Source organism: Diabrotica virgifera, chromosome 3, assembly GCF_917563875.1.
Source record: "Diabrotica virgifera virgifera chromosome 3, PGI_DIABVI_V3a".
In the NCBI taxonomy this organism is placed as follows: domain Eukaryota; kingdom Metazoa; phylum Arthropoda; class Insecta; order Coleoptera; family Chrysomelidae; genus Diabrotica; species Diabrotica virgifera.
This window is the reverse complement of record NC_065445.1, coordinates 139289843-139304627: the sequence shown is the minus strand read 5'-3', so window position 1 is coordinate 139304627 and position 14785 is coordinate 139289843. Positions and strand designations below refer to the sequence as shown.

General features: G+C 29.7%; 1 protein-coding gene across 1 annotated transcript in view; it reads right to left on the bottom strand.

Annotated features, from left to right (window-relative positions):
• Nucleotides 1-581: 581 nt before the first annotated feature.
• The window catches only part of LOC114338609 (phospholipid-transporting ATPase ABCA3-like), a 351819-nt gene continuing 337615 nt past the window's right edge, over nucleotides 582-14785 (bottom strand). Inside the window, exon 26 of the mRNA XM_050645554.1 lies at nucleotides 582-834. Within this exon, the coding sequence (XP_050501511.1) occupies nucleotides 734-834 (101 nt within the window). The 3' untranslated portion in view covers nucleotides 582-733. The remainder of the gene's footprint in view (nucleotides 835-14785) is intronic.

The window sequence follows — 14785 nt, the reverse complement described above, 5'->3', positions numbered from 1 at the left end:
TCATCATTCCAGTTCAATCAGAGAGTGCAGCAAACACCTCTACCAGTTTCGAAACTTATTAGTCTCTCATCAGGAGGCACATATGCTGCTCTCTCTGACCCAACTAGGACAAACCCCGGAGTGCAGTCACGGATTGCAACGAACGAAATGGCAGGGATGCCCTAGCGGCAACTGCTATCAAAAAACTAAGTTTTCAATCTAATAGCACATAAAACAACATCCAAAAATGTCATTCTACATCCTACCAGACTGAAAACAATGGAACCTTCTCTGGTAACACCTCCGAGGCTTCTACAATTTGCAAGCCATAACGGATGCTGAGACTAAGGAAGATGAGGGAATTTTACAATTTATAATTCACGTCCCATCTGATCAGCGTGGTAAAGTTCCAACGAGAATGGTTCCGTTCGTACTCCAATGGGAGTAAAGATAAATCAAAAATGAATAACCATTTTCAATTTCGTTGCAACACGAAACTACAGCCGCATCATCATTCCAGTTAAAAATTTTGTTTTTCTTATTTTCTATATAAAAAGTTTTATATTTTTTGTATAATTTAAAACAAAGAATATTTTCGTAATAATTTAATAAGATACAAATAAACAAATAAAAAAATAGTTGTGAAACATTGTTAAGTATATAATAGCATACAAAATAATATCACCAAATTAAATGTTCATTGAAAAGTGTAGACATACGTACAGAACTGTTTAAAGAATATAGTAAAAAGTTCTTAATCCCCTTCTTCTTCACCTTCTAGTGCAAATTTTAGAAAAACTTGTTCTAGTGTTGTTTGACTAAAGCTGTATTCTTCAATATTTAATGAATGCTTGGCTAAAAAAACAATACAATATTTAAATATGAAAAAACATCATGTACCTAGTGACAAAAAATCACACCAAAATCTTAAAAACTAAATATGTGCCATTGTCATGTCCCCAAGGGGGAAAGGCGGATAAAGGATTTGGGGAAGGCCTTTGTCCAAAGTTGGATAGAAATGGGCTAAAAGAAGAAAAGAAGAAAGTTTATCGCACTTGTTTACAAACATCCTGTATGTTATTGTCAAGAATAATGATAAATTAATATAATTACTGTTACATAATAAAAGCATGAAAAAGCATAATAAAAGCATAGAAATGAAAATAAACGATTTCGTTTGGATTCAAATCAAGTCTCTTGCCATCCCCCGACACGTGTTTGTAGGTTTACCCGTTATCAAGAAGGTTTTGCATGAAGATCGATCTGAGGCAAAACGCTCGTCTGCTCGGTATAAATAATGAAATATTGGTCTGTGCCCATTGAACTGGCAAGAACCTAGCATTTTTTCAAGTACGGAACCATGTTGTCCTTTGAGCATTCATAGCATAATTTATTATATTAACATCGACTTGGAGTCGCAATATTTTATAAAATAATATGTAAACCATATATTTTGAGGTTACCACTTTTAAAAATGTGCTAGTTTCATCTACCCAGCACAATGCACTGATGATGATCTAATTTAGATCGAAAACATTTTGCAATCCATTGGATAATAGTTTAAGAAGTTTTTTAATAAACTATTTTATACCAGTATATGTACAAATCGAAGTTTTTTACTTCTGTATAAGTTTTTTCATTATGGTATACAGCCAGCTACTGTATAGGCTATTGATTATGTACTATAGAAAGGAACAACAACGTTAACGGGGTTTTATTATTTCATATGTTCAATGAATCTCTATATATGAAAAAACCGCGGAGTGCTACCATTTAAAGGGGTGCGTTTTTGAGAAATGGGTGAATTAGTCCCTGGGTACAGGTTACGTTAGGGTAAGTTCTATGCACTTTTGGTACAAACACTTCTACATAAAAATTCTACTGGTTAAATTTCCTATCTAAATATAACTTTTTAAAGTCAAAGATACTTTTTTTTACAAAAATATAATCAAAAGAAAAAGCACAAAGGAACCCAAAAGAAAGAAATTTTGTTTTTTGTCCCATAACTTTTGTCCACGGGGATATAGGTATAGACATTGCTTCACGGAAAAAAAGCTTTCATATTTTATCTTTAAAATAATGTTCGGTAGAGGTCATTATGATTTACAGTTTTCGAAATATGATTTTTCAAAGTTCGCCACTCACAGCAATTTTGGGCAATTTTCCTTGTTATTTCGCAAATAACTTTTTTCTACGTAACTTTAGACATATGTAATGGTATATGTAAGAGGAATAGAAATCAATTACCTTTAAAATGTTCTACTGTATAATGTTGTACGACTTCTTTTAAAGAGGTTATCTTTTTCAAGACTTTATACTTTTAACGAGTTTTTATATTTTTTACGATTATTTTTAAAATTTCCCATTATAACTTTTTTTACATTTAGGTATATGGTATATTTATTATATAATAAAAAAGAAAGCTTATTCTGTTTACTTTAAAATGGTGTATTTTAAAAAATTCTAGGATTATTTTTGAATAAGATATGCCTTTTCAAAATGTAATAAGTACTATCAACGATTTTTGATTTTAGGATTATTTTTTAAATTCCTCATTATAACTTTTTTAGTGATTGTGTGTTATGATTGAATCTTGTTTTTTATAGGTAATACTTTGGATCCACTTGACTCGGCCGGGCAAACTTCAAAATATGGATTAATTCCAATATTTACTGTCAAAGCTCCTGCACCACAATCTTTGCTTGAAAAAATAGCATGTAAGTGTACCAAAGGATGTACAAAAAACTGCGATTGTAGGAAGATAGGAATTAGTTGTTCAATATTCTGCAAAGGGTGCATATGCATGGGTACTAATTGTGGGAACTTTAAGATAACTGAGGCACACTGAGGTGTCAGAGGAAGATATTGAAGCTAATGCTAACGAAGAGATGGACTTTGATTTTGAAAATTTTTTAAATGTCAATGCTTAAATAATTTTAACTAAAGTAATGTTTTCTAAGACTAATGTTTATGTAATTTTTGTAAAAGAAATAATTTTAAATAATACAGGTAAAAAAATATCAAAGAATCACTCGGTTTTCATTACATATTAAAATATAGATGATACACCATTTTAAAGAACAGAAAGTAAGCTCTCTTTATTGAGCAATATAATATATTCATGTGCAAGAAAAAAAAGTTATAATAAGAAATTTCAAAAATAATCGTAAAAAATGTAAAAAATAATATTTTTTTTATATTAGGTATTATATAATATATAATATATAATATATAATATATAATATATAATATATAATATATAATATATAATATATAATATATAATATATAATACATAATATATAATATATAATATATAATATATAATATACAGAGAGAGTCTGTAATTTGGAATAAATTCAATATCTCAAATACTCATTGTTTTTTTGAAAAATGCTCAGACCCGTCGATTATTATTTCAAATTGTCTTTTTTGAGATACAATAATAATGTATACAGGGTGTCCCAATTTAGAGATACGACGTCATCATTGATTTTCTTAAATGGCAACACTGTCATTTTAATAGCTTTTTGATAGGGTGTGTAAAGTTATACAAAACTGCAAAATATCAAATTTTTATTCTCCACCATTTACAAGATAATAGAAAATAACAAAGTTATGTCTGTCATTTGGAATAAATTCAATAATTAAAATACTAATTGTTTTTTTTGGAAAATTCCCAGACCCGTCGATTATTATTTCAAATTGTCATTTTTGACATACAATAATAATGTATACAGGGTGTCCCAATTTAGAGATATGACGTCATCGTTGATTATCTTAAATGGCAACACTGTCATTTTGATAGCTATTTTGATAGGGTGTGTAAAATTATACACAACTGCAAAATTTCAAATTTTTGTTCCCTACCATTTACAAGATAATAAAAAATAACAAAGTTATGAAAAACAAGTAATTAAATAATAATTGAATTTAATTATTCAACTAAGCAAATACTCATAATGTTGCCCTCAATTATTATCAAATTGTCAATGGGCAACGTTATGAGCATTTGCTTAATTGAAATAATTAAATTCAATTATTATTTGATTACTTGTTTTTCATAACTTTGTTATTTTTTATTATCTTGTAAATGGTAGAGAATAAAAATTTGAAATTTTGCAGTTGTGTATAATTTTACATACCCTATCAAAATAGTTATCAAAATGACAGTGTTGCCATTTAAGAAAATCAACGATGACGTCATATCTCTAAATTGGGACACCCTGTACACATTATTATTGTATGTCAAAAATGAAAATTTGAAATACTAATCGACGGGTCTGAGCATTTTTCAAAAAAACAATTAGTATTTTAATTATTGAATTTATTCCAAATTACAGACATAACTTTGTTATTTTCTATTACCTTGTAAATGGTAGAGAATAAAAATTTGATATTTTGCAGTTGTGTATAACTTTACACACCCTATCAAAATAGCTATTAAAATGACAGTGTTGCCATTTAAGAAAATCAACGATGACGTCATATCTCTAAATAGGGACACCCTGTATACATTATTATTGTATGTCAAAAAGGAGAATTTCAAATACTAATCGACGGGTCTTAGCATTTTTCAAAAAAACAATTAGTATTTGAGATATTGAATTTATTCCAAATTACAGACTCTCTCTGTATAATATATAATATATAATATATTATACAGAGAGAGTCTGTAAAGTGGAATAAATTCAATATCTCAAATACTAATTGTTTTTTTGGAAAATGCTCAGACCCGTCGATTAGTATTTCAAATTGTCCTTTTTGACATTCAATAAAAATGTATACAGGGTGTCCCAATTTAGAGATATGACGTCATCGTCGATTTTCTTAAATGGCAACACTGTCATTTTGATAGCTAATTTGATAGGGTTTGTAAAGTTATACATAACTGCAAAATATCAAATTTTTATTCTCTACCATTTACAAGATAATAGAAAATAACAAAGTTATATCTGTAATTTGGAATATATTCAATAATTAAAATACTAACTGTTTTTTTGAAAAATGCTCAGACCCGTCGATTAGTATATCAAATTGTCATTTTTGACATATAATAATAATGTATACAGGGTGTCCCAATTTAGAGATATGACGTCATCGTTGATTTTCTTAAATGGCAACACTATCATTTTGATAGCTATTTTGATAGCGTGTGTAAAGTTATACACATCTGAAAAATTTCAAAATTTTATTCCCTACCATTTACAAGATAATAAAAAATAACAAAGTTATGAAGAACAAGAAGTAATCAAATAATAATTGAATTTATTTATTTCAATTAAGCAAATGCTCATAACGTTGCCCATTGACAATTTGACAATAATTGAGGGCAACATTATGAGTTTTTGCTTAATTTATTGAAATAATTAAATTCAATTATTAGTTGATTACTTCTTTTTCATAACTTTGTTATTTTTTATTATCATCTAAATGGTAGAGAATACAAATTTGAAATTTTGCAGTTGTGTATAACTTTACACACCCTATCAAAATAGCTATCAAAATGACAGTGTTGCCATTTAAGAAAATCAACGATGACGTTATATCTCTAAATTGGGACACCCTGTATACATTATTATTATATGTCAAAAAGGACAATTTGATATACTAATCGACGGGTCTGAGCATTTTTCAAAAAACAGTTAGTATTTTAATTATTGAATATATTCCAAATTATAGATATAACTTTGTTATTTTCTATTATCTTGTAAATGGTAGAGAATAAAAATTTGATATTTTGCAGTTATGTATAACTTTACAAACACTATCAAATTAGCTATCAAAATGACAGTGTTGCCATTTAAGAAAATCGACGATGACGTCATATCTCTAAATTGGGACACCCTGTATACATTATTATTGAATGTCAAAAAGGACAATTTGAAATACTAATCGACGGGTCTGAGCATTTTCCAAAAAAGCAATTAGTATTTGAGATATTGAATTTATTCCACTTTACAGATTTATTTACACTTTATTTTCTTTTATTTTTATATTATAAAAAAACGTTAAAAGTATAAAACCTTGAAAAACCATAATCTCTTTAAAAAAGTCGTACAACGTTAGACAGTAGACCATTTTAAAGGTAATTGATTTCTATTCCTATTACGTGTACCATTGCATATACCTAAAGTTACGTAGAAAAAAGTTACAGAACAATATTTGCGAAATAAAAAGGAAAATTGCCCATAATTGCTGTGAGTGGCGAACTTTGAAAAATCATATTTTGAAAACTATAAATCCTAATTACCTCTACTAAACAACATTTTAAAGAAGAAATATATAGGTTTTTGAAGTTATACTTCTTTAGGCGCGATTGAGGGTGAAATTTTATTAATCTGCGCGCATGCGCGCACAGAGAGTACGGAGTTCGTTACTAAATGTTTTAATTTATGTATGTATCAGTTCAGAAAAGGTGTGGACAGAATATATTATTAGTGTTTTCAAATATATTTTTCTACAAACATGTTAAAAATGCAATTTATAGCACTCCATAGGAGCGTTAAAAATACTACTTTAAAGTACCAGTGCTTTAAAAATTTTAAGGCAATGCAGTAAAAAGTGAATTGTCAAATTGTGAAACGTCAAAATATTAATATTTCATTTATTAACATTAATATAATAACACAACTTGCGCAATTTGAAAAAGGTTGTTTAAAAGGTTTTTTAAAATTTAATTTAAACTGTGTTATTTCATTATTAACACGTTTGTAGAAAAAACTATTAAAATTTATTAGAATATACAAAAATAAAAGTAGATGATATTCTATAGTTGTTATGATTTACGTATTGACAGTATAGGCAGTTTTGATGTAATGTCAAGAAAATTATAAAACTGAAATGTCAGTCAAGTTCAAGTAAAAGTTTTTTTAGGTATTGTCCTGTAACTGAGAATGAATAAATTATAATTGTTGATATATAAGACGTTTGTAGAAAAAATATTGTATGATAGACGTGTTAAAAAGTACATTTTTAAGGCACTCATGTGAATTGCAAAATGAGCGAAGCAAATCTTTCACACGAAACTTTCACATACGTGCCTTAAAATTGTACTTTTAACATTTATATCATAAATAACTATTATTATAATTTTTGTGTATTTGGACTTGTCTACCTCGGGAATAAGATAATAAGTAATATTTAAAGTATTTTATAATAATTCACTTCGTCTGTTTGTCACTATAGGCTATTGATTATATTCAAAATAAGATAGCTAAAAGGAACTACAACGTTAACGGGGTTTTATTATTTCATATGGTCAATGGACATCTATATATGAAAAAACCGCGGAGTGCTACCATTTAAAGGGGTGCGTTTTTGAGAAATGGGTGAATTAGTCCCTGGGCACAGGTTACATTAGGGTGAGTTCTATGCACTTTTGGTATAAACATACCTACATACAAATTGTTCCTGGTTAAATTTCCTATCTAAATATCGCTTTTTAAAGTCAATGATACTTTTTTTTTGGCAAAAATATATTCAAAAGAAAAAGCACAAAGAAACCCAAAAGAAAGAAATTTTGTTTTTTGTCCCATAACTTTTGTCCACGAGGATATAGGTATAGACAGTGCTTTACAGAACAAAAATCTACATATTGCTTCTTTAAAATGTTGTGTAGTAGAGGTAATTAGGATTTATAGTTTTCGAAATATGATTTTTCAAATTTCGGCACTCACAGCAATTTTGGGCAATTTTCCTTGTAATTTCGCAAATATTGTTCTGTAACTTTTTTCCACGTAACTTTAGGTATATGGAATGGTACACGTAGTAGAAATAGAAATCAATTAGCTTTAAAATGGTCTACTGTCTAACGTTGTACGACTTTTTTTTAAAGAGATTATGGTTTTTCAAAGTTTTATACTTTTAACGATTTTTTATAATATAATATAAAAATAAAATTATATTATTATATGATATATTGTATATTATATAATATAATATTATATATATTATATATAATATATAATACCTAATATAAAATAAATATTATTTTTTACATTTTTTACGATTATTTTTGAAATTTCTCATTATAACTTTTTTTCTTCAACATTTAGGTATATATTATATTATATAATAAAAAAAGCTTATTTTGTTTACTTTAAAATTTTGTATTACAAAAAATTCGAGGATTATTTTTGAATAAGATATTATTTTTCAAAATGTAATAAGTACTTGCAACGATTTTTGATTTTAGGATTATTTTTTAAATTTCTCATTATAACTTTTTTTTTCTTGTACATGAATATACTATATATTGCTGAATAAAGAGGGCTTACTTTCTGTTCTTTAAAATGGTGTATCATCTATATTTAAATAATGGAAACCGAGTGATTCTTTGATATTTTTTTACCTGTATTATTTAAAATTATTTCTTTTACAAAAATTACATAAACATTAGTCTTAGAAAACATCACTTTAGTTAAAATTATTTAAACGTTGACATTTAAAAAATTTCAAAATCGAAGTCCATCTCTTCGTTAGCATTAGCTTTAATATCTTCCTCTGACACCTCAGTTATCTTAGAGTCCCACAATTAGTACCCATGCACATGCACCCTTTGCAGAATATTGAAAAACTAATTCCTATCTTTCTACAACCGCAGTTTTTTGTACATTCTTTGGTACATTTACATGCTATTTTTTCAAGCACAGCTTGTGGTGCAGGAGCTTTGACAGTAAATATTGGAATTAATCCATATTTTGAAGTTTGCCCGGCCGAATCAAGTGGATCCAAAGTATTACCTATAAAAAATAAGATTCAATCATAGCACACAATCACATAAAAAAGTTATAAGGAGAAATTTAAAAAATAATCCTAAAATCAAAAATCGTTGCAAGTACTTATTACATTTTGAAAAAGCATATCTTATTCAAAAATAATCCTAGAATTTTTATAATACACCATTTTAAATTAAACAGAATAAGCTTTCTTTTTTATTATATAATATATACCTAAATGTAGAAGAAAAAAAGTTATAATGGGAAATTTAAAAAATAATCGTAAAAAATATAAAAAATTGTTAAAAGTATAAAATCTTGAAAAAGATAACCTCTTTAAAAGAAGTCGTACAACATTACACAGTAGAACATTTTAAAGGTAATTGATTTCTATTCCTCTTACATGTACCATTGCATATGCCTAAAGTTGCGTAGAAAAAAGTTACAGAAAAATATTTGCGAAATAACAAGGAATATTGCCCAAAATTGCTGTGAGTGGCGAACTTTGAAAAATCATATTGCGAAAACTATAAATCCTAATTACCTCTATTAAGCATCATTTTAAAGAGAAAATATGTAAGTTTTTTTTCTGTGAAGCAATGTCTATACCTATATCCCCGTGGACAAAAGTTATGGGACAAGAAACAAAATTTCTTTCTTTTGGGTTTCTTTGGGCTTTTTCTTTCGAATATACTTTTGTAAAAAAAAGTATCTTTGACTTTAAAAAGTTATATTTAGATAGGAAATTTAACCAGGTACAATTTTTATGTCGACGTGTTTGTACCAAAAGTGCATAGAACTCACCCTAATGTAACCTGTGCCCAGGGACTAATTCACCCATTTCTCAAAAACGAACCCCTTTAAATGGTAGCACTCCGCGGTTTTTTCATATATAGATGTCCATTGACCATATAAAATAATAAAACCCCGTTAACGTTGTAGTTCCTTTTAGCTATCTTATTTTGAATATAATCAATAGCCTATATTGGCAGAACACTTTGATAGTGTTGTTGCTGAAATTGAGGAATTATGTCATCAACAAGAAAATTTAGACACCGCGGTTTTTTCATATATAGAGATTCATTGACCATATGAAGTAATAAAACCCCGTTAACGTTGTAGTTCCTTTCTATAGTATATAATCAATAGCCTACTATGTCTGAGAGATCTTGCAGCCCGGATAAACAAAAGGGTATAGCTCAGTGGTAGAGAGTTGGACTGGAGATCAAGAGGTCCCCGGTTCGAATCCTGGTGTTTTCTAATATTTTTTTAATTTTTGGTATTGTTTTAATAAACATTTTTGGAAAGTAGTAAGTAAAAATTAATTTAATCTTTAAATAAAATACAAATAAACTGTCCGAAAGTATATTTATTTCATTGAAATCATATTTAGAAGTATAACTTCTTACGTGCGTACAAAGTACACACACATTCTTTTTTTTTTTTTTCTGTAAAGCAATGTCTATACATATATCCTCGTGGACAAAAGTTATGGGACAAAAAACAAAATTTCTTTCTTTTGGGTTTCTTTGTGCTTTTTCTTTTGAATATACTTATTTTTGTAAAAAAAAGTATCATTGACTTTAAAAAGTGATATTTAGATAGGAAATTTAACCAGGAACAATTTTTATGTAGATATGTTTGTACCAAAAGTGCATAGAACTCACCCTAATGTAACCTGTGCCCAGGGACTAATTCACCCATTTCTCAAAAACGCACCCCTTTAAATGGTAGCACTCCTCGGTTTTTTCATATATAGATGTTCATTGACCATATGAAATAATAAAACCCCGTTAACGTTGTAGTTCCTTTTAGCTATCTTATTTTGAATATAATCAATAGCCTAGTAATTTTCCCATTGATTTTATATCTGAAATATTGATATCGGAGTATGGTTAGAACGCCCTCTAACAGGGAACGATGAAATGAGTGCCGACAACGATTCAAATGATCTGTTTACCCAGGTACGAAAATACCAAACGGGCGACGCTTAGGAAAATATTCCAACAATGCATCTCACATTACCCATCTGAATCGTTATCTATCATTTTTGTACTCAAATACTACTCCAGGGTAATAAGCTAGAAGTAGACCATGTTCGGGACACTCAAAGATCCAGGTAGCTGACTACTTTTTAAGTTATTGTATATCTGTAGGATGAAAACCTACCAGTTTCCTGCCTAGAGTTCGCGTCCGTTTTTTAATTATTAACAATTTAGTGCAAAAATCGCGATTTTTTTCAATTTTTTGCACCCCATTCAAAAGCTAAATAGTTGACATAAAATTACAAAATTTAATTTTTTAGAACATTAACAAACCTTTAAAATGTCGATTTTTGAAAGTTAAAAAGGTAATTTGTTGCTACGCAAACTGCAAAATAAGTTAAAATCGTTATTTTGTCAATAACTTTTACTAAAACTACCTTAGAACTTTAGTGTTTCATCCAAAGTTGGATATTGGGGTACTTAACAAACCCTCAAAATTTGAGACCGATCCATAAATTATTTTAAGATTTATTCTAATTGTTTATCCCAGAGACCTTTATTTTGCAATAATATAAGACAGAAAATAATGAAGATAGGGCAATTCTGCGTATGCCCAATGAAAGTAGAAAACTGATACTATCAAAATATACTAAAAAACGATAAAAAAAAATGATCTAATATAGTCAAAAATTCTAATTCCAAATTTGTGAAATTTTGTAGTTTAAAAACATTTAGAATAACTTTTAAAATATTGTCCGTAGAAAAAGTCATTTTACATATTAGAAAGCTGGTATTTTACACGAATTTTTAAAAATGTAGTTCAATTGGTGACTAGTCGTGCTAAGTGAAGGGGAAGCTGGGAGCCGACAAATGCACGAGTTCAAAAACTAAAAAATGCAACTTAAAACTACTATCATTTTCTATATCTCGGGATCTACTGAATATACAGGGTGTTTGGTAAAGAATGGGTCATAGCTTAACCTCAGATTCCTGAGGTTAAAATAGGCCGATTTAAGCTAACTTACCTTAATTACAAAGTTTATAATAACCGTGATACAGGGTGTCAAAGTTAAACTTTTTTTTATTTATTATTGAATATTTCCTGACAGGTATGAGATAACAACATGAAATTTTGTATGTGGGGGTTTTTGGGTTGAGAAAACTAAATTCCCTACCAAAAATTATGTATTGCCCAGAGGGCGCCACATACGCCTTTCAGCACTCATTTATTAAGTTAAATTTTTTTTATCCCTCACTCTGTATAATTTTGACATTAAAATTTTTATTCTCCTATTAGTTTTACTTAAATAAGGTATACATTAAAATTTTTATTCTCCTATTAGTTTTACTTAAAAAAGGTATACTCCTTTCATCTCCCTAAACTCAACCGTTTTCGAGATAAACGAATTTTAAATCTGCGATACACCATCATTTTTAGCATAATATCATTGTAAATACACCCGAAAAAAACTATAATAATTGTGCCAGTTCTCAAATTTACGTAATTGCATCGCAAATTCCATTTTAAGAAATTTGCGATACATTTTTGGATAATTTTATGGTTTTAAGTTATTTTTCTAAGAAGTTAATTTTCTATTAAGTTTTTAAGAACTAGTTAAAGCACTTAATTCGATGAAAAACGGCAGGGCTCCAGGCCCAGGAGGAATCATGATAGAGATGATTAAATATGGAGGGAAAATGCTTATAGAACGCTTAACTAAGTTAATGAATAGATGTGTTGCAACTAATTATTTTCCTCGAGAATGGAAAATATCCTACATTTCGAGCATCTACAAAAAGGGGAAACATAGTAATCCGTCTAATTACAGAGGCCTTAGTGTTAACAGTACTACAGTCAAACCCGCTTATTGGAATAGCCTTCGTGCCAACGAAATGTATGCCTATAACCGAAATATTCTAATAACCGATCATTGTTAGCTAGTAGAAACGTTTCGGGACCTCAAATTTCTATTCCTTAAACCGGGTTATTCCTATAACCGGTATTCTAATAAGCGGGTTTGACTGTATTAGTAGACTATTTAGCAGAATAATAAAGAACAGATTAGACGTAGAGACAAGAGGGAGAATAAGTGAAGATCAAAGTGGTTTTACTGCGGGACGCTCATGTGTGGACAACCTTTTCGTCATCCAACAACTTATAGAGAAAAGGACGAGCGTAAATGAAGAAACTCACATTGCCTTCATAGACTTGGAAAAGGCATATGACTCCGTCCCTAGAAACAAGTTGTGGCATGCCCTTGTTGAAATGAAAGTTAGTCCGGCTATTATACATATTATCAAATCATTGTACAGCGATAATGTGGGATATGTCAAGATTGGCACACAACTATCTGAAGGAATAAAAATAGAAAAAGGACTGAAGCAAGGGTGTAGCTTATCACCGTTGCTATTTAACATATACTTGGAAGTCGCTTTAAAAGAATGGAAAAGAAGTTGTGGACTAATGGGAATCATGATCAGAGATGACTGCCTGTTTAACATCCACTTTGCTGACGATCAAGCAGTACTGGCACAAGATTCGTATGACATGGAATTCATGTTAACCCGCCTGTATTCAACCTACAAAAAATGGGGATTAAATATAAATATAGAAAAAACAGAATATCTAGTCGTGAATTCTGACGCCCACTTTGAAATCCTAATTACAGAGAACACATCAATTAAACAGGTTGAAGAATTCAAATATCTGGGAGCTGTAATAAACAGAGAAGGCCTAGGCAACAAAGAAATTCAAAGGCGAGTTGAACAAAGTAGGAAGGTAGTAGGTTGCTTGAATTCCGTGTGGTGGGATAAAAATATATCCAGAACTACAAAATTAAGAATAGGGAAGACATTTGTGGAATCGGTACTCATGTATGGAAGCGAAGTCTGGACATTAACAGCAGAGTCCAGAAGAAGGATCAATGCTGTGGAAATGGACTACATACGTAGAAGCGCTGGAATCTCCCGATTGGACAGAATACGTAACGAAGAAATAAGAAGAAGGATGCAGGCACACGATACAGCGGTAGACAGGCTCGAGAGAAGAAGCCTAAAATGGTTCGGTCACTTACTTAGAATGGACGACCAACGATGGCCAAAGAAACTCCTGAAATGGAAACCCCCAGGTAGGAAGAAAAGGGGAAGACCAAGACTATCCTGGAATGACACGATAAGGAAGGCCATGGAACACCGAGATTTGGAAGAGGAAGATGCCCAGGATAGAAATAGATGGCGGTTAGGTGTGGGGATGCGGCGTCAGCCGATATGACACCCCGGATATATATATATATATAAGTTATTTTTCTGGTGTAACTACAATGATATGCTAAAAATTATGTTGCACCGCAGATTTAAAATGCGTTTATCTCGAAAACGGTTGAGTTTAGGGAGATTAAAGAAGTATATCTTTTTTAAGTAAAACTAATAGGGGAATAAAAATTTTAATGTCAAAATTATACGGAGTGACGGATAAAAAAAATTGAACGTATTAAATGAGTGCTGAAAGGCGTATGTGGCGCCCTCTGGGCAACACATAATTTTTGGTAGGGAATTTAGTTTTCTCGTCCACAAAAACCCCTACATACCAAATTTCGTGTTGATATCTCATGCCTGTCAGGAAATATTAATTAATAAATAAAAAAAAAGTTTAACTTTGACACCCTGTATCTCGGTTATTATGAACTTTGTACTAAGGTAAGTTAGCTTAAATCGGCCTATTTTAACCTCAGGAACCTGAGGTTAAGCTATGGCCCATTCTTTACCAAACACCCTGTATTTTGATCGTTCTTTTAGTGTGCTTTAAATTTTTCTGTGATAATTAATGATACTATAATTAAAAAAATAGATTTTTGTAAAAAAATATTTTTTCAAGAATTGTTTAAACAAATTAGACTGTTTATTAATTAATAAATTTATAAACAAATTGCATATTTGTAATGTACGTAAAAATTACATACCAATTAAAAAAGAAAGATCAACATCCATTGAGTTGATCCGGAGCTACAGCAAATTATATTCGTTTGTAATTGCTTTTTCGGTATTTTAACTCGCTGGATTTGTAGGTTCCCCCTAGTAATCGTTTGCATTACATATTTGAAAA